Source organism: Theropithecus gelada, chromosome 11, assembly GCF_003255815.1.
Source record: "Theropithecus gelada isolate Dixy chromosome 11, Tgel_1.0, whole genome shotgun sequence".
Taxonomy (NCBI): domain Eukaryota; kingdom Metazoa; phylum Chordata; class Mammalia; order Primates; family Cercopithecidae; genus Theropithecus; species Theropithecus gelada.
The window spans coordinates 22,987,336-23,015,104 of record NC_037679.1 but is presented as its reverse complement, the minus strand read 5'-3'; the positions used below and the strand labels follow the sequence as shown (position 1 = coordinate 23,015,104).

Sequence of the window (27,769 nt, the reverse complement as noted above, 5' to 3'; positions counted from 1 at the left end):
TTAAAATCAGAATGAGTTATAAAACTGTTTCAGACTATAATATAATTAACTAAAAATGTCAAAAAGTAGTTCCAAACCATTTTCAATATGCTGAACTTTACAAAAATGCAATTAACTCAGCTTTAGGAACAAGTTCTCACTATTACCATATTAATATGTCTTCTTTAGTGCACGAACTTGAGCCTACTAATTTATTAGTAAAGCCAACTGGCCTTCTCCTCTGTGACAGCCATAATTATGAGAGATCCAAAGCTATTCCGCTCCCTGGTGTGACCAAAAGCTCACATCTACAACTCAGGTGGCTGGGATTATAAGTATATCATGCAATGAAGCAAACTAGACCACACTGTGTAGGAAACCCATAACCTTAGTCTTAATAGCACTGTGGTAAGAAAAATCGAGGAACTAAGCAAATCAACAAGCAGGAAGTTTGCTCATTTATAATGTAAGTCATCCACTGGATTAGCAAGCAAAAGGCAGAGATTCTTTGAGATATTGAAGTAAGTTCATTCATTCACATACTCAGTCATGCATTCACCCGTTCACTCTACTAGTTTTTACTGAGTGTCTCCTATGTGTTTAGGAAAGAAAAGTGACCTTACAGTCTAGGAGAGAAACAGAGAGGTAATCACAACAATTTCAATCCAGTCTGATTTATGCATCTTCAAACACTTTAAGCCAAGCAAAATCTCCATATTTATATCACTCTGGAACTATACCCATAATTTTTTGAATAAACTAACTGATCTTTCAAAATGTAAACAAAATCAGAAACTTCCTTTAAAGATTGATATTTGGCCGAATAGCACCATCTCAGAACTACAGCCAGTTAACTGGTCATCAATCTGACAATGGGTGTAAGTACAGGTGCCATAACGAATAGAAAAAGAAAAACATTCTTATGGAGTAAGTATCTTTTTGACAAAGAACTTGGGTTGCTGAATACAATCAGAGAAATTTTAAAAATGCTTGTGGCTAATGGGCAATTGCACATGGGATGACAGGCACTTTAAGGGGAAAACCCCCAAAACCTTCAAAAAGGGCCAAGCTATTTAAATATCTGTTTAAATATAGTTAACTTCTCTGAGCTGTTTCCACTGTAAAATAGTGAAAGATCACAGTATATACTCCACAGGTTGGTAAAAGGATTAAATGAGATGCCCATGCTTATGTGCTTAACAGGGTGTCTGGCACATACTAAGCATTCCATAAGTACTATCTCTTACCGTCATTATGATGCTATTATTAGCTCAGCATCATATCTTTGTTTTATCTTGTGAAGACATTTTCGGTTTTTCTAAATTCGAATGCAACAGTCTATTCATATAAATTTTCAAATTAGAATGTCTTAGTCAACTCAACATAATTCAAGATTTACTTTTTAGAATACTCAACTGTGTTTGTGGTACTATATTAAGGAAGATAAAGTCCATTCTAGAGAATATTGCAAAACTGCAACAAAGCAGAACTCTAGATCTGATTTAGACAGCCTTGCTGACTTGGACCGTTAGAAGGTCTTTCTTAAAGCTGTCCCTACTTAAGTTCCTCCAGTTGGTCTTAACTTCTGTAGCCTTACAGAGTAGGTATGCTGACACCACCTTCTGTATGATAGGTCTTCAAATATTGAGTCCTAGCTGAGACTTATTTTCTCTGTACTAAATATTCCCAATGTCTTTAACTGCTCCTTATACCAGGGGTCCCCAACCCCTGGGCTGTGGACTGGTACCAGTCTGTGGCCTGTTAGGAAATGGGTCACACAGTAGGAGGTGAGTGGTGGCTGAGTGGTGGGTGAGCCACCATTATAATGCCTGAGCTCCGCCCCCTGTCAAATCAGCCACAGCACTAGATTCTCACAGGAGCACAAACCCTGCTGTGAACTGTGCATGCAAGGGATCTAGGTTGCATGCTCCTTATGAGAATCTAATGCCTGATTATCTCAGGTGGAACAGTTTCATCCCGAAACTATCCCCTTGCCCTTGAAAAAATTGCCTTCCATGAAACCAGTCCTTGGTGCCAAAAAGGTTGGGGACCGCTGCCTTATATGACACAGTTTAAAGAAATCAGAGCAAATTCTCCTTGCCTTACAGATAACGGTTTGTTATTTTCTAGCTAGTGATATTAAGTACATGTTTTTATATTTCAAGGAATGGAGGCTAAGATCTTGGGAGGATTAGGAAGCAACACAGGCCACTCAGTAACTTGTAATCACTTGTGATTGCCCTGTTTGGTGGAGTCAGTCCAAATCCATGTCTGCATAGTTACTATAAGTCCAAGAATCTAGGAATCAGGATTAGATTCTTTTTCGTTTCCCAGTAAGCTAAAGATCCATCAGCTAAAGAAGTAGAAGCCTTAAGAAAATCTGAATAGGATGGACTGAATAAAAATATTCTGGATTTAAATTACTAACAGGGCTTTTATAAGTCAACAGCAAAAATCCATTCCACTCATTATTAATCTGCACCAATGAGAATTATTTTTTCCCCCCAGGACACACTAGTGGTTGACAACAATAAGAACGTTTTGAAGGCAATGTCATTATAAGTATAGAGTTATGCTCTGGCCACAATTCACATGATAGGATAAAAATTATCACCCAGATTACTAATGCAACAGCTTCCTCACCAGGTTCCCCAAGACAAGTTTCTTCCCATTTCAATGCTTTCAAATGCTTCACAATGCTTTCAAAAAACAAAGCTGATTAAGTCATATATTTGCTTTCAAACTCTCTTAGCATCCTTAATTGCTTAAATAACAACATACCAATTCCTCAAACTGAGATTCAAATTCTTGTGCCTACCACAACCTGCCTCTCTAGATCTCAGAACTGTTTATCCTTCATCACACCACAGGCTACACTCTTAACACCAGCCAGCTGGGTAAGAGATGTGAGCATTTGCTCTAGGCACGTAAGTGGCCTGATTCATCTTTAAAACTCATTGCTGTTAAGGGGCCACCAGGAGTCTTATCTACCCTTATCTTTCCCTAGCTTCATTTCCTAGATATGTGCTAGGCTGGATCAGAAATTCAGAGACTTATCCTTGCTGGTCTGTCAGTATAGAAGAATGTACTTTCCCTAGTTTCTCTGTAAAGCCCCACCAAGTTTAAGAGCTTGACTAAATGTTGCTCTCTCTGCGAGGCCTTTCTTCCAGCCAGAATGCTTTACTCAATCCTTTGTGCTCTCATGGTCTTAGGTCCTATCTAAGAGCAGTTACCAATTTGTAATGTAATTTTTATGTCTATAGTTCCTTTCCTTACTAGAGTCTAAGATCCTACAGGGGTACCAGTTGAAGATTTGTGTCTTACTCACTTTTGTGACCTTAGTAGCCACCACTGTGCCTATCACATAAAGGTTATCAATGGAGGTTTGTTGAATAAATAAAGAAATATAATGCCTATTCTGTTTTGGGAAAAGCTGATTTCAGTAAAGTTAGGTTTCAGAAAAAATAAAAAGGGAAGAAAAGTATAAGTTACTACGGATTTGTCATGACTTCTTCAGTAGAGTGATTAGATCTTGTTAAATAATAAAAGTTGATTATAATAGTAGACCTGTGCAATCTCCATCTTTCGAGCTAAAGAGTTAAAACTTTTTTAAGAGACGGGGTCTTGCTCTGTCTCCTAGGCTGCAGTGCAGTGGTGCAATCATAGCTCACTGCAGCCTTGAACTCTTGGGCTCAAATGAGCCTCCTGCCTCCACCTCCCAAGTAGATGGGACTACAGATGTACACCACCATGCCCAGCTATTTTTTAATTTTTATTTTTGTAAAATGGGGGTCTTGCTATGTTGCCCAGGCTAGTGTGAACTCCCGGCCTCAAGTAATCCTCCCACCTTGGCTTCTCAAAGTGCAGGGATTACAGGTGTGAACCAATGTGCCCAGCTAAGATAAAACTTTTATGGACACGTTTGTTCAAGCCAGCACATTAGCCAATTATGGTTCTATGTGTTCATTTGAAACTGTTAACGTTTAAAAAGTAAAAGTAGTGCATGTGTTTATTTACTACTAATTATTGAACATTATTTTTTCTCAATCTAAATAGTTCATATATCCAGTGTCAAGATCTTTCCTTTTTTATAGGTTTCAAGGTCAATTATACAAAGTATTTAGTTGGCAAATTTTCTTGTTCCTATTTAACTGCTTCACTCACAATAATTTTTTTTCTGCTGAAATTTAAAAGGTACTGAAATAAATCTGACAGCCATATTCGGTATCTCTTCTGCAAATGCATATTTTTAGGTTGATATATTCCAAGGTATCACAAGTGTTTCTTAATTCAAATATTTGCTATATGTGCAATCTCCCCCAATATGGCATTTCTTAAAGCTGCTGAAAATCTTTTAGAATCCCTACCATGTGGTATTAAACATAGTCTTCAACTGGTAAGAAAGTTGGCTAGCAATCAGAATACTGTTCTTAGGTGGCTTTAGAATTTGTTGATCTCAATTGCAGACACCTCAACATATGGTAGGAATGTTCTCTCCTCATCAGTGTCTTTCTTAAAGCAGCATCTTCTTTCTCAGATGAGAAGAATGAGTAAGGATTCAGTGTGTCTATGCCTCTTTGAAAATGAACTTCTTTGAAAACGAACATGCCTGTATTCCCAGCACTTTGGGAGGCTGAGGCGGGCAGATCACGAGGTCAAAAGATCAAGACCGTCTTGGCCAACATGGTGGAACCCCGTCTCTACTAAAAATACAAAAATTAGCTGGGTGTGGTGGCACACGCCTGTAGTCCCAGCCACTTGGGAGGCTGAGGCAGGAGAATCGCTTGAACCCAGAAGGTGGAAGTTGCAGTGAGCCGAGACCACGCCACCGCACTCCAGCCTGGTGACAGAGCGAGACTCTGTCTCAAATGAAAAAAAAAAAAAAAAAAGAATATGAATTTTATTAAGTGCTCATCTTTTATAAATAACTGAAATTGAATAAACCCGGTACTGAACAATATTTTTTAACTCCTTTCTCATGGGACATGAGGGACTGGGTGCCTTCTGACCGACCCTATGTTTGTTCATTGAATTTGGACTTGTAAACCCTAAGATGGGAAAACAAACCAAATTGGAATATTTCTTTAAAAAAAAACTAGGATGGAAGACTCAATCAATTTACATTAATGTTTCTCAGCTGGGGACAACTTTGCCCCCAGAGGACACCTGGCTTGTCTGAATCCATTTTTGGTTGTCACAACCTGTGAGGTGCTGCTAGCATTGAGTGGGTTGAGAGTCCCACAGCCATTTGAATTAATGTTCCCCCAAAAATAATATATCATTTTTCACTGGCTGCTTTCAATATATTTTTCTTTGTCTTTAGTTTTCAGTTTTATGATGATGTGTGTAGATATGGACTCCTTCAGGTTCATCTAGTTTGGTTTTGCTGAGCTTCTTCAATGTGTAGGTTTATGTCATTTGGCAAATTTGGGAAATTTTCTTGCAATTATTTTTCAATTAGTTTTATTTTTATGCCCCACACTCTTTCTCCTCTCCTTCAGGACCTCTGATGACACAAATGTTAGACATTTGGGTATCATTCCCAAAGTCCCCAAGGCTCTGTTCATTTTTTTAAAAATATTTTTTCTCTCTGTTGTTCAGACCAGGTTATATCTGTTAATCTACCTTCATATACACTGATTCTTCCCTCTGTTATCTCCGTTCTAACACTGAGTCTATCTAGTGAATTTTTGTTGTTGTTGTTTTAGTTATAGCATTTTTCAGTTCTCAAATTTCCATTTATACCTTTTATTTTTCTGCTGAAACTTCCTGGCTTTCCATTCATTTCAAGAGTATCTGCCCTTACTTCTTGGAACATTTTTTTATCATGGTTGCTTTAAAAGTCTTTGTAGCCAGCCACAATGGCTCATGCCTGTAATCCCAGCACTTTAGGAGGCCAAGGCAGGCAGATCACTTGAGCCTAGGAATTCAAAACCAGCCTGGGCAACGTGGTAAAACCCCACTTCCAAAAAAATAACAAGAATTAGCTGGGCATGGTGGTGCACACCTGTAGTCCCAGCTACTTGGGAGGCTGAGGTGGGAGGATCACCTGAGCCTGGAGAGGTCAAGGCTACAGTGAGCCATGATTGAGCCACTGTACTCCAGCCTGGGTGACAGAGTGAGACACTTCCTCTCTCCCTCCCTCACTCCCTCCCTTCCTTCTTTCCTTTCTTTCTCTTTCTCTCTCTCTCTCTCTCTCTCTCTCACACACACACACACACACACACACACACACACACACACACACACACAGATCTTTGTTAGATAATTCAAACATCTGTGTCATCTCAGAATTTGATGTTTATCAATGTTATTACTCATGGAAGTTGAAGTTTTCCTGGTTCTTTGTATGCTGAGTAATTTTGGATTGTATTCTAGATATTCTGCATATTATATTATGAAACTCCAAGTCTTGTTTAAACCATATACAGAATTCTGATAATTTTATTCCATTAGGAAATCAGTCTAGTTGCATTCAGAATACAAATTCTGACCAGTATCCTGTTGTTAATTGTTTCCAACACCTTTGCAGTGCTATTAATACCTGTCCTGCAGATGCACCACAAAGTGGCTTCTCTGGAACTCACACAATGTTCCTATTCTATAGTTCAATTCTTGAAGTCTTTGGTAAGTTTCTGTCTAGGATAAGTCCCATTCATGTGTAGCTTAGGGATTCAGCAGTTCATAAAGAACTTTATGGTGTTGCTTTCTCAATCTTTACTCCTTCTGAAATCTCCCCAGTACTTTTTGGTTCCTAGGGCTCCCCTTTTCATTGCTCTAACTGGAAAGTTGGGGCTTCAGTTTTTCTAATCTACTAAACACTCATTATGACTGTGTCCACATCTGAGGCCACGTGGCAGCAGGACAGACAGAAAATAAAACAACAGGTGGTTGCCCCACCCTCTTGGATCACAGCTCCTCTGATCAGGGAGGAAAGTTTCTCTATTTCAGAGTTGTAGGTAACTGTAGGCCTCTGTTGGTGTCACTGCTGCTGTTGCCATTTTGGGATTGTCTAGTGACTGGGGCATGAGGAAGTAGTGAGAAAAATGAAAAATTTGGATCATCTTTATTTTCCCTTTTCTGCTTTTTGTGTCACAGCTAACAGCTTCTCTTACAGCCCTCTATGTTTAAGTAAGTCCAATGTCTACTTTCAGGTTTCTAGCTGCCTTGCATTTAGGCTGGAGGATACTGAAGGAAAAGAAGTGGAAAACATAATGCCAATTTGATGGAATTTTAAAAATCTGGTCTTCTTCCCTAACCTACCTGCTACTATTTAATTTTCAGTTTTTAAACTGCTGCAGGTATTCAGTTTTTAAACATGCCTTCAGTGGGAAAGGCATGGTGGAGTATACTTAGTCTATTTACCCAAAACCTATGTATATCTTCTGATTTCGTCTACCTTTTGGGGAGGGCACAGGTCTTTACCTAGGGTATCATTTAACTTTTGCTGTGGAACAAAACGTCCAAATTTAGGGGCTTTAAGCAACACTTTACTTAGCTCAGGATTCTGTGGGCCAGCTGGGAGATTCTTCTGTTCTGAGCTGGCTTGGCTGTGTTCTTTCTTGCATTTGCAATCAGCTGGGGTCAGCTGGCAACTGGATGATCTAAGATGTCCTCATTATATGTGTAATATTTGGCTGGCTGTCACTCAGGAGGTTTCAGTTGCCTTCCATGTAGTCTTGTGCCTCATCCAGCAAGCTAGCTAGGACTTGATAACATGTTACATGTCTAAAAGCATCAAAAGAGGGCAGGCCACAATGTGGAAGCACTTTTCAAGTATCTGCTTGCTTCACATTTACCATTGTCCCATTGACCAAAGCAAGTCATGTGGCCAAGCCCAAAGCCACTGTGGGCAAGAAATACTTCAGGGAGTTGATAAAAGGAAAATGCTAACTTTGCACACAAGCTACCCAAACTAAGTGTGCATTCAGGAAAGTACACTACATATTTAAGATTGCTCTTCAGTTGCTTTTTAAAATGAGTAACAACTTGGTTGTATCTAGAATTTTGGAGTTGTAACTTTCCTTCAATTGTCCTTGGTTTTGCTCCATTGTTTTCTGACATTTAATATTATATATAATACCTAACTTGTGTTCTTTTTGAAAAGAGGATGCTTTTACGGAATGCTTGTAGAAGTCATGCAAGCTTGAGGCTTGAAAGTACTACGTGTGTGTGTCTTTTCGGCAAGTTTATTTGAAAACTCATATTCTATTTTCATATTGTGATATTTTCTCAAGTGGGGATTCTTTTTCACATCATATTTCTTTTATTTTTAATTCTCAGTCCCTCCAGGGGTTGGTTGGAATCTTTTCTACTTTTCTCAAACCTTATTTTCCCAAAAGACCATTCTTTCTCCTCCTCTTGCTTATGAGATGTTATCACTTCTAACTTCACGAAGAAACAGGAATAGAGAATCCCGCATCCATAGCAGCTCTTCTCTCATCTCCAAATACAGTCTTTTGCCAGAGGCTAATCCCTCTGTCTGTCCTTTGGGTCCCATTACCTGCTCCCTTGGCAGAGTCTTGGGTCAATCAGTTACACCTGTTCTCTCCTAAAATGTCAAGCTTCCCTTTTTTTGGCTCCTTTTCCTCAACATATTATTTTTGGATTTTTTTAGAGACAGAGCGTCACTCTGTCGCCCAGGCCAGAGTGCAGTGGTGTATTCATTGCTTACTGTAGCGTTGAACTCCTGGGCTCAAGCAATCCTCCCTCCTCAGGCTCCTAAGTAGTTGGGGGAGTACAGGTGTACATCATCATGCCCGGCTAACTTTTAAATATTTTTTCTACAGAAATCATGTCTTGCTATGTTGCCCATGCTGGTCTTGAACTCCTGGTTTCAAGTGATCCTCCCGCCTTGGCCTCCCAAAGCACTGGGATTACAGGCATGAGCCACCAGGCCTGGCCCTCCTCAACATTTTAAACTAGTTTGTCCTAACATCCTGTTTTTTTCACACACACACACCCCAAACACAAACAACAACAACAACAAAAAACCTTTCTTGACCAACGTTCTTCTTCAAATACCTCCCTTATCTTTCCTCCTCTTTACAGGCAAATTTCTAGACAATACTGTCCACATTTGCTGTCCCAATTTGCTCGCTCAACATCTACCATTCTGCCCAGACTGCTCTTACAGAGATAATCAATGACCCTTTGCTGCTCAGTTCAGTGGACGTCATGGCCTTTGCATATTGACCACTCCCTCCTGGCATTTTCTTCACTTAGCTTTCTGGACACCTCACTCACCTGCGTTTCTTCTCACCTCTCTGGCTGATCCTTCTCAGTCATTTTATAGGATATGTTTCTTCTTCTCATTCTTAAATTCCTAGTTTTTCTGTGAGTTTTTCCTTACTCTTCCCTCCTCACCCTATATGTTCTCCCTGGTTTATCTCAACTACTCCCAGGATTTTAATGACCTGCCAAAGGTGGAAGATTCTCAACTCTCTAGTCTTGATCTCACTCCTGAAGTTCTTGGTCTGCTTATGGGGCTTCTCTACCCAGTTATCCACAGGCACACCCAAAAGTAAACACCATGTTTTCCACAATCCCTTTCCCATCACAGCCTCTGTGCCCCGAGCCTTCTCCTCTCATATGACACCTATCATCCTGACAACTGCCTAAGCCTGGGTGTCACCTCTGACTGCTCCCTCTACATCTCTCTCCTCTCCCACCCAGCCAATCAATTACCCAGGCCTACATTACATATTCTATCTCCAACACACCACTCGAATCCACCTGCTCCTCTGCTTCTACTGCCACAACCAAGGAAAAGCATCGTCATCTCTCATCTGGATTAGTTCTAAGAGCTGCAAACTGAGTCTTTCTGTCTTATTACCTTTCAATCCACTCTCCACACTCCAGGCACACTGAAAGTGAATCACGTCACTCTCGTGTTTAAACCTGTGAATGGCTTTCCACTGTTCTTAGAATAAATTCGAACTCCTCAACATGGCCTTTAATTTCAACTCTTTCTTATTTTCCAATCATCTCTCTTGCCATCTGCCCTCTCCCATTCTTTGATTCACCTACAAAGAACACCCTTGTCCTCCATGAAATCACTCATGGCATGTGATTCTTCACACATGCTGTTTTTTCCTGGAAGAGTTTTCTGCTCCTTTCCCATCATTTCTCCAGCTAACTCTTAATAACTGATTCAAATTGCAGCTTTCCTGATCTCCAAGTCCTAAGAAGTAAGGGCCTTCTCTCCTTACTGTACAATTAACATGCTATTCTGTAATTAAGACTGTAATTGCCTGTACTGTCCCACTCTAAGATCCAAGGGGTAGGGAGAAGGCCTGTGGCGGTTACTGCTGTATCCCCAACATCTTGACAAATGCCTGAGACAAAGAAAGCCTCAAATAAGTACTTACTGAAGAATGAATGAATAAACTATAGCATATATTTAGAGGAACTATGTATTCCTCTCTGTTTATTCATACTTATCCCTGTAAGTATGTGCATAATTATCTCTCTAAGGAAGTCCATGCTTGCCTGGTATTGTCTTAAGAGTAAATGGGAGGCTGAGCTTGATTTTGACTGATAGTTCTTGAGTAATTTTTATATAGACTGGATTTCCAAATATCTCAAGGAATGATGAAAAAGAAGATAATCGTAAGAGCAATTTTCAGTTGGGGGAGTTAGGTGGAAACTGTGCCATGGGAACCTTCTGGTGAATTTCATGGTGCCTATGGCTGATTAGAGCAAAGTGTGGTGCTTTTTAACACCATGGTCCCAGGGCTACCAATCTGTGACAGAACAGAGAGGATGCTCCAGCGATGAGAGTCATCAGTCTCCTAGCTGACCTGTGAAGGTGGGTTGCTACCAGGACCCACTCTGGTTTCTTTCTCTCGGGAAGTAGGTTGTACATTATAGTGTTGCTTAAACCTAGCCTTGCTAATGCTGGGTCTTGCTGAAATGCCTTGAAACTTGTGTTATGTAAATGCCACTATCTTTGGTTTCTAATGCAGAAGTAAATCTTTATTCATTACTTATTCATTCAATAAATATTTACTGAGCACCTACTCTGTGCCAGTCATTGTTTCAGTGAACAACATGAAGGTCTCTTCCCTTAAGAACTTTCACTGGAATTGAGGGGAGACAGAAAGTCAACAAATAATTAAGTAAATATATAGTATGTCACAAAGGGATAAGTGCTATAAAGAAGAATAAAGCTGGGGAAGGGAGGTAGGGATGTAGACTTTTGCTCTGAGTGTGGTGAGAGTCATTAGAAGATTTGTGCAAAGGAATGATGGGCTCTGCTTGAAGTTGAAATAATTATTCTAGTTTTTCCTATTTATGTATTTGATGGGTCATTTAACAGATAATTTGGGAAGTAAGGTGGTTGAAGCCCATGTAGAATCTGCTGTCTTAGTCAGAAGTCCTCTGATCTCATGTCTTCCTATTTTAACCATCTTAAGAGTGCATAATCCAAGTGTAATTTTCAACTGGACCCATAGAATAGGCAGATTCTCCATTAATAAACAGCATTTGGGGATGAATTATTTACTGGATAGAGTTTTCCCACTCCTTTACAGCAAACAAACACTGGTATACCTTCAGATTTCAGTTTACAAAAAATAACTGTTTTATTGTGTGTTTTATTATACAACATGTTCATTGTGTGAAATTAGAAACTACAGATTAGCAAACAGAATAAAACAAAAGTAACTTAGAGATATCCATTTAAAACAATTTACCCTTCTAGATTTTAATTTTAGCTAAAAAATAAGTTTTCAAGTGTTCCTTGACCACTTGTCTCAATGTAATTATGAGTTCAAGTACAGGCAGGCATTACTTAACAATAGAGACATATTCTAAGGAATGCATCATTAGGCGATTTCATTGTTGTGTGAACATCATAGAGTGTACTTACACAAACCCAGATGGTATAGTCTACTACACACCTGGTCTATATGGTATAATTCACTGCTCCAAGGCTACAAACCTGTATAGCTGTTATTGTCCTCAATGACAGTGGTCCCATAAGATTAGAATGGAGCTGCCCTACACAGGTGTATCATTTTTTATCTTGCACACTGTAATTGTATCGTACCATTTCTGTGTTTAGATACTCAAATACTTACCATTGTGTTACAGTTGCCTTCAGTATTCAGTACTTCCTCTTGTTATATTAAAGTTAAAGCCAGGCCAATCACACATATCCTATTGTTACTAAATAATAAAGGCAACAATGTAACTCCAAGAACAGCAGCACCAATAATTGCTATTCAGAGAGCACTTATTATGTGCTTGCCATCCTGATAAGCAATTCAGAAATATAAATTAAAAATATGTTCTAAAATATTTCAGAAAATTACATCATTTCAAAAAATGATAGTTTAGTTTTGGCTTATTTCTTAAAAAAAAAAAAAAAGAAAGCTAGTCATGGGGTTGATAAAACCCAAGAGAACCAGCTAGCAGTGTTAGCTTGAACTATTCTTATTTATCCAGGCCCTATCAATAATTAAGCTGCCCCTTGAGGCCACCAGAATACCATTTAATTCTTCTGCAACACTGCACTAAAATGCTTTGAAAAAGTTCTTCTTGTTATATTATTTACTACTGTTATATAAGTACACTAAATTATATGTGGTAGCTTACTGCTAATAAAATAGTCAATTAATTTTTCAGTGAATATATGACTTGTCTGTAAATGACAACCATGACCATCATTATTCCAGAAAAGCAAATGGTAAGAATTTAATTCAAGACATGAAATTCTAACAAAATTCAAAGGCCACCCTCCAACTTGATAATTCTACTTCAAAGAATGTAGCATAAGAAAAAAAAAAATCATAGATTTAAATGTCCAACAACAGAAAACTAACATGGCCATGCACAAAGTAAAGTACTATGTAGTTGTGAGGTAGTCTATTTCCAGATGTGAGAAATACTAATAATTCTATATGAAAATGGCACCTTTCCAAGCCATATAGAATGAAATCTCAATTCCGTAAAATATATACGTACATATTTAAATATATTATACACATATAAATATTGAAAAGATAGAGCCTAAAATTTAAAAGTAGGTAGTGTTAATACGGGTAATTATTATTTCTTTTTATATTTTTAGTGTTTTCTAAATGTCTACAATCCATATATATTTTTATATTCAAAGAGAAATAGGTTCTTTTTTCACATATATAGATTGATAGTTTTCAGATGCTTTTAACTTACGGGCCTTTTTTTTTAAAAAAAACAAGGTCAGAGCCCTAGAGATTTGTAGTCAAGTGGTATCTTTTATTAACTTCTACTAAAACATGTTTGAATATTAACTTATTTTAAATGGTGTATTTGAAACTACAGCATTTCTCCTTCATAAAATATCTTTGCTTTGTTTTTCACGTTGGGGTACTTAAATAGAATAGAGCTGTCTTTGATCAAAATAAAAAATAAGTATGAATCTTACTAGTAACCTCTCCTTTCTTTCAGATTAAGCCACACAATCAGCAATACCTCAGTGAGTTAACTGAATTTCTGTGAGTCTGACTCTGACAACCTATGGCACTTATGAGAAAGAGGGGTTATTCTCAGTGATTTTGGGCCAGTTTCTGCTGCTTTGAGTCCCTCCCTATAACTTGGATGACTGACAGATTTTGTGCCTCTTCCCAGAATATCATTCTTCAGTCTTTTCATAAGAAATGACTAGGACAAGAACCATAGTGTCCTATTTCTTAGAAGTTTCTGACCCTATGCATTGGGTGACATCTCTAATTACCACCAAGAAATACCAACAGAGTACATAGCAGCTATGAACTATCTAAGACATACGGGCAAAGACAAGAATACATGCTAGTCAGCCTGACACTGCAATTTATACTCCTGAGCATTTTGTTTCCTTATCCCTGAAGTGTGGATATAATACCTGTTCACCGGGCAGCTGTGAGGATATGTGAGTTAATTTACGAAAATGTAGAGTACAGTGCTTGGCACACAGCTAAAACTCAGTAAGTGGCAGCTTACAAATATCATCATTATTGGTGAAGAAACAAAATGAATTATATTGTACATGTAATTATGCAAACCAAGGAAGGATAAAAACATATTAATGATTTTAAAACCATCTTTGGGGAAACGATAGACTTCCAGATAATTTAAAACCCATAGAGATAAACTAACATATTCAAATGCCACCATTTGATGGTATACCTCCAAACTACATACTTCTATTAACTTTCTTAAAATTGGTAAATAACACCTTGTGATTAGGTGCTTAAATAAAGTGATTATTGCAAACTGGCTGTATAGCCCGTCCTGCAACTGTGACAGATGACATTAATTACATTTTTATGTGTAGCACAGGAACTGCACATTTTCTGGCTGCAGAACCAAACCAGATGCAGAGCACTCTGTTTCAGCTTGAGTAATGGAAAGAAGGAAGCAAAAGCTCATGACTGCAGAAGGCAAGGCTGGAGAACAGGGCAAGAGGCACATCAGCCCTGGTTCTTTGGGAAACAAGTGAGGGTTGAGAATGAAACAAGCCCTTGTGTAGCAGGAGCCTCTAAATTCTGACCTTCTCTTAAAATAGCTAAGCAGAACTTAAGAGGGTAAAAGCAGAGTACTCTCCTGTCTGTGTTTACATTGTCTCTATCTAGTAGAAGGTTTGGAATTAAATAACTCTTTTGTTGAATGAATGAAGAAATCAAGCCTCAAAGGTAAGGCTCTCCAGGTGAAACGGCTGTGGGGGATTTGAGAGGCACGGAGTCTTGGTCAGCTTGGGCATTCACCTGGATACTCCCTGATTTCCCACTAAATGTTCAAAGGTGAGGACGAAAATTTTAATTTAGCCACAAGCAATGCTGTTGTGAGGGCACTTATCACTGTTTGCTTACAAATATTGTTTGGAACTTCATAATAAGTAGAAAATAAAATTTATTCTCTGGAAGTGTTTTTTCATATCATTGTGAAAACTATACTCTCCTTGGAATGAGGATACATTTGGTATAATATCTGGTATAATCTCACATTACATAATTATTCTGGTATATAGAATAAGTGCTTATACTATAGATAATAATAAAGATATTAGATGAAAGTTACCAGGACTTATTAAGTCCAGACACTAGGCTAAGTGGCTTTCCATATATAACTCATGAATCCTCTAAACGACTATCTGGAGTAGGTTACTATATCCACTTTATAGCTGCAGAAACTGAGGCTTATTTACAAATATTCCCAAGTCCACACAGCTCCCAACAGTGGGAAAGCCAAGATTCATACCCAGAATATCTGATTTCAGAACCTAAAAGCTTATTTTGACCAATAGGCTTCATTTAGAATTTTAAAGGCATAAATCTAAAATAATCAGTATTTGAATAGTTGAATACTGTTGTTTTTAAAATGCTTCACTTTTTTTTTTTAACCTGTTGAAAACTTTCAAGTTTAGGCAACTATGTCTATAACTGGTTTTGATGTAATTAAGATTTAAGTCTTGAAGTTGTTCCCTATAACTCGGCATGGAATTGAGTATTTCTACAAGTGTCTTCTTGATTATTATATCCATTTACACACAAAAAAATTCCTGAAATTACCTGCTCCACACTCCTTATCAGAGAGAATAATTTGGGTAACAGGATTTTTTGTCATTGAGGAAACTGTAAAAGATATGGCTGTTTAAGAGGCCAAAACTATCAGATACACAGTATTGATTTGGAGGTCCATATAGACATGGGGATATTATTGAAACATGAGGACGTCTCAAAATCTTCTCCCAAGGAAAACAAGCATTATGCTCACTAATGACTCCACAGCAGTTCTAAAGGCTGCTTCAGATTCATGCTAATAATTTCTTTCCATTTTGATAGAAAATAGGCTTCTGACCTAGAACCATAACAATGGAAGAAGAGCTAAAAAAGAGGAAGATTGGTGATTAAAAACCATTTATGCCTAGTGTTCCACTATTGGAACACTAAGCATATGGGAGTAATTTGTATCTTACTGGTCAAGGTCATCACCAAGTTCTAACTGTAAAAATTTAAAAAATTGCAACCTCAGGCATAAACGGGTACCAAAAAAAAAAAAAAAGGCAGAAAAGACTAGTCTTGCTTTCTAATCTAAAGGGACCTGGAATTCTTTGGACTTGGTAGATATAGATTCTGGCTTTTTATTCTTTCAGATGACAAATGTGTCCTAGGCGTTGATCTTACTCCTCTATAAACTCTGATCTCTCCTTTGTGCCCTTTGCCTCTCTTATTCTTTCCTCTTCCGGCAATAACACTGATGGGAAGGTGAGGTGCGTAGTGTGCTATACTCGCTCGAGGAAGGCAGAACTTCCCACCTGCAATTGTAATGACTTGTTACCCTTCCACGTGGTCAGCAATGTTTAGGAATGAAAAAGCTGTTCAGGAAGCATGGAGCATTCCCCCTACTAAATGCCAAAGTAACCAGGAATCCACTGTAAATAGGCAGTTTCCAAGGATGAAATTCTTTGAGAACCAGAAAGTCTGGATAAGAAGAGAACTTCTAGTAGCAAGCAAGCAGGCATATCTGTTTTTGTCTCTGTCTCTCTCTCTGCATGTGTGTGCGGGTGTGTGTGTGTGTGTGTGTGTGTGTGTGTGTGTGTGTCTACTGTGCATTCTCCAGGGTGTGTGTGTGTGTGTGTGTGTGTGTGTGTGTGTGTGTCTACTGTGCATTCTCCAGGCCATTCCTCAAGAGCCAGTGACTCATTCCTCCAACTACTGGGAATACTGGCTGCTAGCTGCTGAAACTCACAGCTGATCCCTCTCTGGGAATTACCGTCCACCAATGGGAGCTGCCTCACTCCAAGATTACTTAATCCCTCCCCAAAACAAAGGCCAGGACTCCTTGCCTGGATATGAGATCACTCCAAAGGCCATGCCAGCCCCAGAGCACTCACAGGTGCAGCCTCTCCCTCTGCCCAATTTTGCCTTTCTTGCTCCCTCAAGAATGGACAGCCTGCTCTTGAATCTCTGGAATGATCTCCCAAGATCACAAAGCAAGTACGCAGAAGGGCTGGAATTCAAATCCGAATCTGTTTGACTCTTAGCCCTAGGTTTCTATCCACTTTATCAAGCCCTTGACTTTGACTTACAAAATACACATCCTCACATTTTAGCAAGACATACAAAGTCCCTTCTTAATGACCATCCTTTCTAATTTCACATCCCATCACCCACTCCCATACGATCCCTGGTCCAATCATATCAAACTCTTTCCTTTCCCGGAACATGCTCATGTTCTCCTTTCCTGGAATAGCTCTTTGTCCTTCCGTTTGATGAATGCCTCCTTCTCCTACAAGTCTCACTTCAAGTGTTCCCCTAGCTGTGAAGAATTTCCTCATTCCCTAGGTAGAGTTAAGATCTCCAGCCTTCCAGTTCCGTTTAGCATGGTAACTGTTAATTACTATAATGAGCTCCTTGCAGGCAGGGACATGTCTTTTAGCTCTGCTCCCCTAGCCAGGCATTTTAAAGATGCTTTGTTGAATGGATTAATAAATGAACTCAGTAGAGGTACTGGTCCTAGAGGCCCTGTCTCAATAAGAAGCATTATATAGTGCCATACAAATTTGGATAAACTGTGACCTCTTGAGCACCAGGACTAGTTTTTCTTCATCTTTGCAGCCTTTTCAACACCTGTCATCGTAGTCTCCTGCCCATAAGAGATGCTCAGAAAAACCTGCTAAACCAAATGAGGTCTCTGCATAAAGAGCTCATGTACAAGAATATTATTTCACTTTCACGGCTCTGTCTAAATTACTTTTTAAAAACTCTACTATTTAAGATGCATAGGATATTTCTCTATCTGTTCTTAAATTATATGCTCCTTAGTTTCAATTTTCAAAGTTTCTCCTTCGTTTGAATTTTTTTTTTTCTATTTAATGGAGCATAAGGTGACTTAGAGCTTGCTAAATTCCCTTTCTAGGTCAGAAATCAAATCTAATGTGGATACATCAAACATGACTAAGAAATTTTCCAGCTGGCCTGCTTAACACTATGTCTTTGTTTTAAGGAGACTCTTTGAAACATAAATATTAATCTACAGGGTAGTTTTTCTCCCCGCTACTTTCTGAAACTAATAATTACTTATTGAATAGAGGTACAGGTATAGGTACAGGCATCAACATTCCTCATACAAAGCTGAGGGGGTGGGGAAACTCTCATCTTACAAGCATAAAAACTGAACGCTAGTTGTACTGGGCAAGTAGCTGCACTCTCTACACAGGAAACGGTCCCATTTTATTATTTGTGCTCAGCAAAAATGTCTACACAACAAAAAAACTGCTGAGAGTTGGCTGAGATTAGTAACAATGATAAGAAAACTTCAAAGTCCAGTTCTTGTTTTTTAATGGACTTGGGAAGGAGGAAGCTTGCTGGTGTGTAAGGGATGGAGTTTTCTGTGCCCTGTGAAATTTTCTTCATCTCGCTCTCTCACAGCCTCTGCTGCTGGTCTGGTGAGACTAAGAAAGACTGTGCTAGCATCTTCTCAAGAGAGTAGTACATGTAATAATCTTGTTCTTTACAAGTTTCTCACCATGTGTGAGCCCCAAACAAAGAATTCAAGGCATTTACCCTCTGGCCTGATTTTTCATGAGTACAGGTAGTCCGTTCCTGGGCAGAGGAGCAATTTGCAGGAACATCTTATTTCAAAATTTTTGCTCACATTGTTTAGCTCGTAGATTCACCGACTTAAAACTCTATACGTATGCCCTATACCTAACTTTTTCTTCTGTATTTTTAAAAGATTCATTCATCCAATTTAACTTTTTTTTTTTTTTTTTTTTTTTTAGTTGGAGTCTCACTCTGCCACCCAGATTGGAGGGCAGTGGTGCGATCTCAGTTCACTGCAACCTCCGCCTCCCGGGTTCAAGCGATTCTCCTGCCTCAGCCTCTCAAGTAGCTGGGACTACAGGCATGCGCTACCACGCCCAGCTAATTTTTGTGTTTTTAGTAGAGACGGGGTTTCATTATGTTGGCCAGGATGGTCTCAATCTCTTGACCTCGTGATCCACCCACCTTGGCCTCCCAAAATGCTGTGACTACAGGCATGAGCCACCGCGCCCAGCCTGATTTTTAATTCTTTATTCCATGTCTTTAAAACATCCATTCATCTAATTTTTAACCGTTTATTCTGTGTCTCTAAAGGATTCATTCACCTAATTTTTCAGACACCCTTCTCAGTCCTGGTTATAGGCAAGGCAGTTACTGGAAAGCACACTATGGCAGGATTTATGGAGTGTACCTTTTTAAACATCCTGGTAGAATCCTCACTTATCTGCATGAACCGCATAATCACATTGTTCAGATAGATGTCACTCAAGGTTGCATGGTCTTTGCTTTCTCTCCTTACTTGGTTCAGGAGCAAATACCAGCAGTTCACTGGAGACAACAGGTTCTGGTCTTTCCTAAGAAGTGAAGAAACACAGAATTACCATCCATTTCAAAGCTGTCCCAATCAGATGAGTGAAGTCACCAAGGCAAACTAAGGAGCCACAACAGATGGATACTGTCGCTGTGCTTCCTGCTCTGAGCATTTCTCAGACCGGGATACTTATCAGCCAGTAGAACAGCCTTCCAGCCTGTGGACAGCACAGAGCCAGCAATTGTCCAGGTTTGGAAGGAAAAACCTGGACCAAGAACACTGGTGAAAACCTATATTCCTGACAAGGACTATGGGACCCTAACACACACAGTGCTTAGGCAGGCCCTCAGCTTTACACACTCCATTGAATAAAGTGATTTACGTTTACATAAAAATCTATTGACTACTGTCTCAGACAGACTGTGGTTTTGCCACGGCATACAAAGTCTGCTTTGAATGTTCAGTCTGTTGCTGGAAAAGAAATTTGGCTAGTTATGCGTTGCATGGAACATAAATTCGAGGGTTATTTATTAATCCCCTGATACATAACCTCCAGTCTCCCAAAAACTGTTCCTGGGAATCAGAACTTTATTGCATTGTCTCAAGGCTCATGAAGAGAACCATGAAGTTTGCTGGCTTATGACTTGTCACATGTCCTGTTGAAACCCATTAAACTGTTTCAGATTCATAACTGCTCCTTGTTTTAGTCTATAAAATAAAGCTAAAAGTTAATATAAACAGCAAAAGAAAACTGTTTAAAAATCTTAAAGAGTAACTCAACAAAAACAGTGAGCAACTGCGATGATACGGCTTAAGAAAAAGTACTTTTTAAAAAATGTTTGCAGCCGGGCGTGGTGGTTCACGCCTGTAATCCTAACACTTTGGGAGGCCGAGGTGGGCGGACTGCCTAAGACTGGGAGTTCGAGACCAGCCTGGGCAACATGGCGAAACCCTGTCTCTACTAAAAATACAAAAATTAGCTGGGCGTGGTAGTGGGCACATGTAATCCCAGCTACTTGGGAGGCTGAAGCACAAGAATTGCTTGAACCTAGGAGGTGGAAGTTGCAGTGAGCCAAGATTGTGCCACTGCACTTCAGCCTGGGAAACACGGCAAAAGTCTGTCTCAAAAACAAAAAAAAAAAGAAAAGAATTTTTTTTGTTTATTTTTTCTTTAAAAAGTAACTATAAAATGGCAAAATGGCAGAGAATCCTTATGCTAACACAGGAACAAAAGCACCCTTTAATCAGACGTGTTATTCTCCTATTATTTATGATCATTTGTGACTCTGAATGTTAATTAAGTTAGGAAAGAAATGATGAAGTTGGGTCTTTCTGCCATGGCGTCTCTCAGATTCAGGATTTATGTATTTATGTATTTATGTATTTATTTATTTATTGAGACGGAGTCTCGCTCTGTCGCCCAGGCTGGAGTACAGTGGCCGGATCTCAGCTCACTGCAAGCTCCGCCTCCTGGGTTTACGCCATTCTCCTGCCTCAGCCTCCCGAGTAGCTGGGACTACAGGCGCCCGCCACCTCGCCCGGCTAGTTTTTTGTATTTTTTAGTAGAGACGGGGTTTCACCGGGTTAGCCAGGATGGTCTCGATCTCCTGACCTCGTGATCCGCCCGTCTCAGCCTCCCAAAGTGCTGGGATTACAGGCTTGAGCCACCGCGCCTGGCCAGATTCAGGATTTAATACTGCATTAAGTCAGTGCCCTCTCTAGAAGAAAATGAAAGCAGACAATGGAAGCAGGAATGCACACAGGGGAAGAAGGCCTGATTTAGGCTCCTAGCACTTGGCACCTGTGAGGGCAGCCTCCCATTCTCCCCACTGGCACACCTGAAGAATTATACCCTCTATCCTGCCATCTCCCTTTTTTCTTAACACCATCAGGCAAAGAGCAGTGGTTCTATAGCAGGTAATTGGAATTTTTCTATTGAGAGTTTCTATCTACCCAGCCCCATATAATAAGGTAAATGTTACCTTATTTCTATTAACCTTCATGTAGATCTTCTCTGCTGAAGTAACCCACACATTCTTTCAGAACATTTCATGCTTCAACGTATCCTCAGGGCCTTGCCCCATAGTAAGCATTAAATAAGTGTTATTTCACTCATTGCATAAACAATTATTATTGCCTTAGTAATAATAGCGGTAGTAGTAATATTGAAAACAGTAACAGCTATCATTTACTGAGCACTTACTGTGAAAAGTAATACCCATGTCAAGATCATGGCCTCTTGAGCTGCACTGTCTAGGTTCACCTGCAGCACTCCCCCTTACTAGCTATGAGATCTTGGGCAAATGATCTTAACTGCTCTGTGCCTCAGTCACTTTGTAGAATGGGTAAAATAACAGTGCTTATAAGATTGTTCATGAGAATCACTGGAGTTAATATTATTTTAAAATGCTTATAATAATGCCGTGTATATACAGTAAGTGCTATATAAAGTCAGCTATTTTATCCAGAGGCTGGTATAAAGATTTTACAGATATCAACTCTACTTAATCCTTATTACTACCATTTGAGGCAGAGATTCTTTGTATCTTCTTTTTATTTATTTTTATTTTTATTTTGTTACATGGAGTTTCACTCTTGTTGCCTAGGCTGGACTGCAATGGTGTGATCTCGACTCACTGCAACCTTTTCCTCCTGGGTTCAAGCGATTCTCCTGGCTCAGCCTCCCAAGTAGCTGGGATTACAGGTGCCTGCCACCATGCCTGGCTAATTTTTGTATTTTTAGTAGAGACAGGATTTCACCATGTTGGTCAGGCTGGTCTTGAACTCCTGACCTCAGGTTATCCACCTACCTCAGCCTCCCAAAGTGCTGGGATTACAAATGTGAGCCACCACACCTGGCCCTTTGTATCTTTTCTATCAGTGAAAGAATGGAAGCTTAGCAAGGCATACTGATTTGATAAAGACCAAAGCTAGTGTCTGAGAGAGCCTTTTTTGAGTCCAGGGAAGCTGAACCAAGCCTTGGTCTTTCCACTATGCAGTGGCATCTTTAGGCCAAAGATTGTTCTACACAATAAGTGTCCCAAAACTGAGTAAGAACTAGACTCCAGAATATAGCTTAAATGATTGGTAATGATATCATGCTAAAGATGTAACATTTGGTGAAAAGGAGAAGGAATATCAAGTGCATATCCTGGGTTGGTTATCAGTCGTATCAAAGACTTTATCACGTTTCTCACTTAAGGGTCATAAAACCTCATTTTACAAGTTAGGACACCAAGGCTCAGAGAGGTTAAGTAACTTAACCAGAGTCACAAAGTGGAGCCAATATTCAAACCCAAACCTGGCTGACTTTTTTTCCCAATCCTGTTTTATCCTTTTCACAGACATATTCATCTTATCTTCAGTCCCATATTCAATAATAAACTTACTCAAGTTAAAGAAAATTTCAGACTGCTTACCTTTTAAAGAAAACTACCAAATAAACCAGGAGAAACAAAAATGCATCCATCTGCCATAGGGCCAGATAAGATACATGGACCCATCCATATTTTCCCTTCACAGCCACCGATTACTAAATGCAAAACACAGAAGATACTCAAAAATATTTACTGAATGGGCTGTGCACGGTGGCTCACACCTGTCATCCCGGGACTTTGGGAGGCTGAGGCAGGCAGATTTCTTGAGGTCAGGAGTTCAAGACCAGCCTAGACAACATGGCAAAACCCTGTCTCTAGTGAAAATACAAAAATTAGCCATGCATGGTCGTGGGCACCTATTGTAATCCCACTACTCGGGAGGATGAGGCAGAAGAATTGCTTGAACCTGGGAGGAGGAGGTTGCAGTGAGCCGAGATCGCACCACTGTACTCCAGCATGGGTGACAGAGCAAGACTCCATCTCAGGAAAAAAAAAAAAAAAAAATTACTGAATAGATGAATGGGCTGTCTTCTTAATTACAACTGCTTTTAAAAAGAAACAGTTAAGTTACTATAAATGTGAATACAGTACTGGCTCCAGCCTCTGCTTCCCAGCCCCACTCTCTGTTAAGTACATATAACATTTGTTCACCCTGGGGATCATCATTAAGATTTATTTTTATGCTGGACCAACAGTAAAGGTTACAGTCGAAAGACTGTGTGCGTGGGGAGAGAGAGAGAGAGAGAGGAGAGAGAAAGGGAGAGAAAGAAAAAGGAGAAGAGAGAAAAGAGAGGAGAGAGAAAAATAGAGAGAGAGAGAGAGAGAAAGAAAGAGAGAGGTATTTCTTATCCAGAATAGTTTTGTGTTTGCTTCTGCACAAGTATCCCAGGGATAGTTCCCATCCCATTTTTTTATGCAGGCTCCAAGGTCATGGAGAGGTGTAAAATGAATGGAACTGCAACGCCAATGGTGAAAGAAAGGCATGCTTCTCCGCAGCCCCTTCCAAACAGGAGCCCAGGCTGAGCAGCCAGGTCTCCTTGTTGTGCCCCGTGAAGGTGGGTAGAGGGTTTTCTGTTTAACCATTTCACTGAGATAGCAGCTCTTCTGGTTCTGGGATGCAATGCAATGGGGTTGGTGGGAAGGAAGCTCTTAGTTCCAAGTCTTTACTTGGCACAGACCTCATCTTCTCTCCCCCTGTGAAATTAAAGGGTAGATACAACTGCCACTTAGGTTTTCAGTTCCCTCTTTTTTTGGCCCCTAGAAATTTATGTTTAAAAGGATGTCCATTATATGTTAACCAACATTTCTGAGAGTTTTCAGATTTACATGTTTTTCAGATTATCTGGCCTGCTGTATTTACAGAAATGAAAGCCTGCACTGTCTTTTTACTATCTCCTAAACAGGTCAACTTCTCTCTACCTGCAGTGTTCCTTCTCGTGCCCTCAGGAAAAGGTCTGGATGGAAGGCCTGGCCAGGAAGATCCCCAGGCCCCCAGGACCTGCTCTGATTCACACCTGCAGCCATGTAGCTCACCGCCTCCCTACTCACTCCCACTGGACTACTTCTATTCTGCAAACCTGCTGTACATCCCTTAGCCGGGCGTGGTACATTCCCTGCCGGCCTCTTGCCCATGATGGTTCCCTTGCCTGGAATATCCTCCTCTTCTCTCCTTTATTGACCAACTAGTCCTTCAGGTCTTTGCTTAGATGCCACTTCTTTCAGGACCTTCCCTTTCCCACCTCCAATGCAGAACAGATATCAACTGGGTCTGTCCAGGGTCTCCCCGGCCTTCCCCTGTTGGAGCACTTGAATATTTCACTGGAGTTATCTGCTTACTTGTCTTTCTTTGTTCTGGGATTTTTTTTTTTCCTTTGACATGGAGTCTCACTCTGTTGCCCAGCCTGGAGTGCAGTGTTGCAATCTCAGCTCACTGCAACCTCTGCTGCCCGGGTTCAAGATATTCTCCTGCCTCAGCCTCCCGAGTGGCTGGCATTACAGATGCATGCCACTATGCCTGGCTAATTTTTGTATTTTTAGTACAGATGGGGTTTCACCATATTGGTCAGGCTGGTCTTGAACTCCTGACCTCAGGTGATCCACCTGCCTTGGCCTCCCAAAGTGCTGGGATTACAGGTATGAGCCACCCTGCCTAGCCCTGTCCCCAGGATTTAAATCATACGGTAAATTTCATTAGCAGAACATCTTATGTGTAATTTTTAAAGCAAATAAGTTATAATTAAACTTACTTGATGCTCATTCATAGCATTTTCCTTAAAACTTTTGTTTTAAATCAGTGTCAATTACAATGACCATAAACATGATGGGCAGGAAGGGGGGCACTAAACTCAAGCAATTCTTACTGCTTATTTTCGTATAAATTCACAATAGAAAATCTGAGGTCTTTGCTTGAACAAAAAGCTACTTTAAATCTATCCTACCTATAGCAGATAACAACTCCCAGGTTTCTATAATCAAGAATTTTACAAACAGATACCTTCTCTTCTGGCATATAAAGTTATCCATAAATATATATGTATTGGAAAGACAAAACTGTCAACAGATTACACTAGTTTGAAATGATAAACTGATGCCCATAAATTACAAATGTAGAGGGCTGCTTTGATTTATGAGAATATGCTCTACAACCACTACTCAGACAAAAATAGAAAAATCGAAAATCCACAAAGGTGGCAAAGGCAGGATGGATATCACCCTTGGAAAGGTGAATTAGATTCAAGTCTCTTACTTGTATTGTTGATGATCCTTAGTGCTTCTCGTTTTTGCCATGAACCTTTCTGCTAATTTCTCTAGATTCCGGGAATATTCCGTCTCAATTTCAGCTTTTTTCCGGAAGAAATCTTGCAGGTCCTGGAGAAGCTGAACTCGCATCTCCGTTTGCTGCTCCAGGCATTTTTGTTGTTCTACCAGTTGAGCTCGAATTTCTGAGGAGAGAAGAGAAGCCACTGGATGGTTACATGAAAATTAATGAGGTGTGCTGGTATGTGCAAGATATTAGTCACGAAATATATATATAATATATATGTATATTTTAAATGTATTTATTTAGTTATTTTTGAGATAGGGGTCTCACTGTGTCACCCAGGCTGGAATGCAGTGGCGCAATCTCAGTTCACTGTAACCTCTGCGTCCTGGGTTCAAGCGATTCTCCTGCCTCAGCCTCCCGAGTAGCTGAGACTATAGGCATGCATCACCAGGTAATCCACCCGCCCTGGCCTCCCAAAGTGCTAGGATTACAGGCGTGAGTCACTGCGTCTGACCCTGACTCCTAATTATTTATTTAGCTCTGTATTGGACCTTTGTTAGAATACTGTGTCCAGGTTGATTCTTTAAATAAGTTATCTGCTGACCCTTTAAAAGGACAAGAGGAGCCTCAAGAAAGAACGTAAATAATTAGAATAAATATATGGGTTACATTTGTAATGCCACAAACACACAAAGAGCCATGAGGGGAAAGAATGAAAGCCTTTCAGATAACAATTCATAACATCTTTGGGTAGCTGAAAACACTGTAATTTTTTCAACAGCACTCTATCTCAGCTATCCCTTTTGAGTCTGAATGGCAAAGAAATAAGCATCATTTCTTCCAGGCTCTGAACCACTTCACGTTTGCCATTTGGCCCATACAGAGACTGACATCTGGTAATTTTTATTTAGTGCATAATTTCTAGTTTGTAAAACACATAGCTTCAGGGCTTATAGGGATGCTGTGCCTAAAAATAACTTCTTTCCGTAGCCAAATAATCCATTCATGACAATGCAGTCCTCAGATTCCAGTTTATTATTTTGTTCACGACAAAAAGGCCTCTTCAGCTGGCCTTCACCTTTTACACGTTGTTCAAAATAATACCCTTATCGACATATTTAGTCCTCAAAGAATCTTCTGATAATTTTAATACATTAGAAACTTGAAGGGTGGTCATTTGGTGATTCAGGGAAATCTCAAAAGCAAAAATGTGGCATGCAAAAATATCTGTAAACGACTGTAACAAAGAAACATGTGTGTTTTGGAAAATGAGATACAGTAACTAATAACTACAGACTTGTTTCTGTTCTAAAGACCTAAGGCTAAGCTCCAAAGACAAGAACATCACGCTGGAAAACTTCTTCATTTCATCTTTCCCAGTGTCAGTACATTTCCCGAAAAGTGAAGGCTGAATCTAATTCAGTGGAGTTAGTAGAAATCAATGTCCAAATAATGTCTCTTTAAATTTCTTGCTATTCCTCTTAGATACAGAAGGCCAGTACTGATTATAAATATATATATGTATATATATATGTGTGTGTGTATAATATATATACCCATAAACTTGACCATGTTTAATCGAGTTCATTAACAGCAAGTTAATAGCAAGTTCATGAATAAGGTGGTCAAGTTCTGAACGGGGAGTCAGGAAATGTGCTTAATTTAAAAATAACTAGTAATAACTCAATGTTTACTATTCTATGCCCTAATGAAGTAAGTTTTAGTAGTATTTTCCATTTTACAAAGAATAATTGAAGTTTAAGGAGTATAAATACTTTATCTAAGCATTTCAGCCAGTAACTGGTACCCCTGGAGACTTTTGACCCTAACCTGTCAGTCTGACTAATCAAACACTTCCCCCATCCTTCTATCCATCAAACCTTTTTTTGGGCACCTATACTGTGCCAGGCTTGTATCCTGGCAAAGAAGAAACAATAACTAATGAAACAAGATCTCTGCCCTCAATAAGGTCAGGCTCCAGGCAGTGCTGTCTCTGGGGAGTCCTGGGGGAAGACAGGGAAGAATTTCTCAAGTGTCCTTGCGTGGTCTCTCCACCTCTAGATTGCAGGATTTTATTATAACTTCACAGACATGTGCTGAACACCAGAGTTGAACACATTATTATACGCTTTTAACTAGTCAATCAAAGTAAGTGTTTTCCAATACAGTAGTATAATCAGCATGTTTGCCAAACTTTGTCTTTCAAACTACAGAGTTCTTTTTGTTTCATGAAGAAAAAGAATATTTCAAGGGTGGGGGTGTTTCCCACCATTCAGGGATACCAGTAAGTCTTTTAAGATGAATTAATTTTAGCACACCTTGCTGCACT

At 39.6% G+C, this 27,769-nt stretch overlaps 1 protein-coding gene across 2 annotated transcripts in view; it reads right to left on the bottom strand.

Annotated features, from left to right (window-relative positions):
* SRGAP1 (SLIT-ROBO Rho GTPase activating protein 1) overlaps positions 1-27,769 on the bottom strand; it is a 312,702-nt gene that overhangs the window by 141,074 nt on the left and 143,859 nt on the right. For both annotated transcript variants that reach the window (XM_025402923.1, XM_025402924.1), the window contains exons 2-3: positions 25,423-25,618; positions 19,180-19,342 (exon numbers count right to left, since the gene is read on the bottom strand). In XM_025402923.1, the coding sequence (XP_025258708.1) occupies positions 19,180-19,342; positions 25,423-25,618 (359 nt within the window). The remainder of the gene's footprint in view (positions 1-19,179; positions 19,343-25,422; positions 25,619-27,769) is intronic.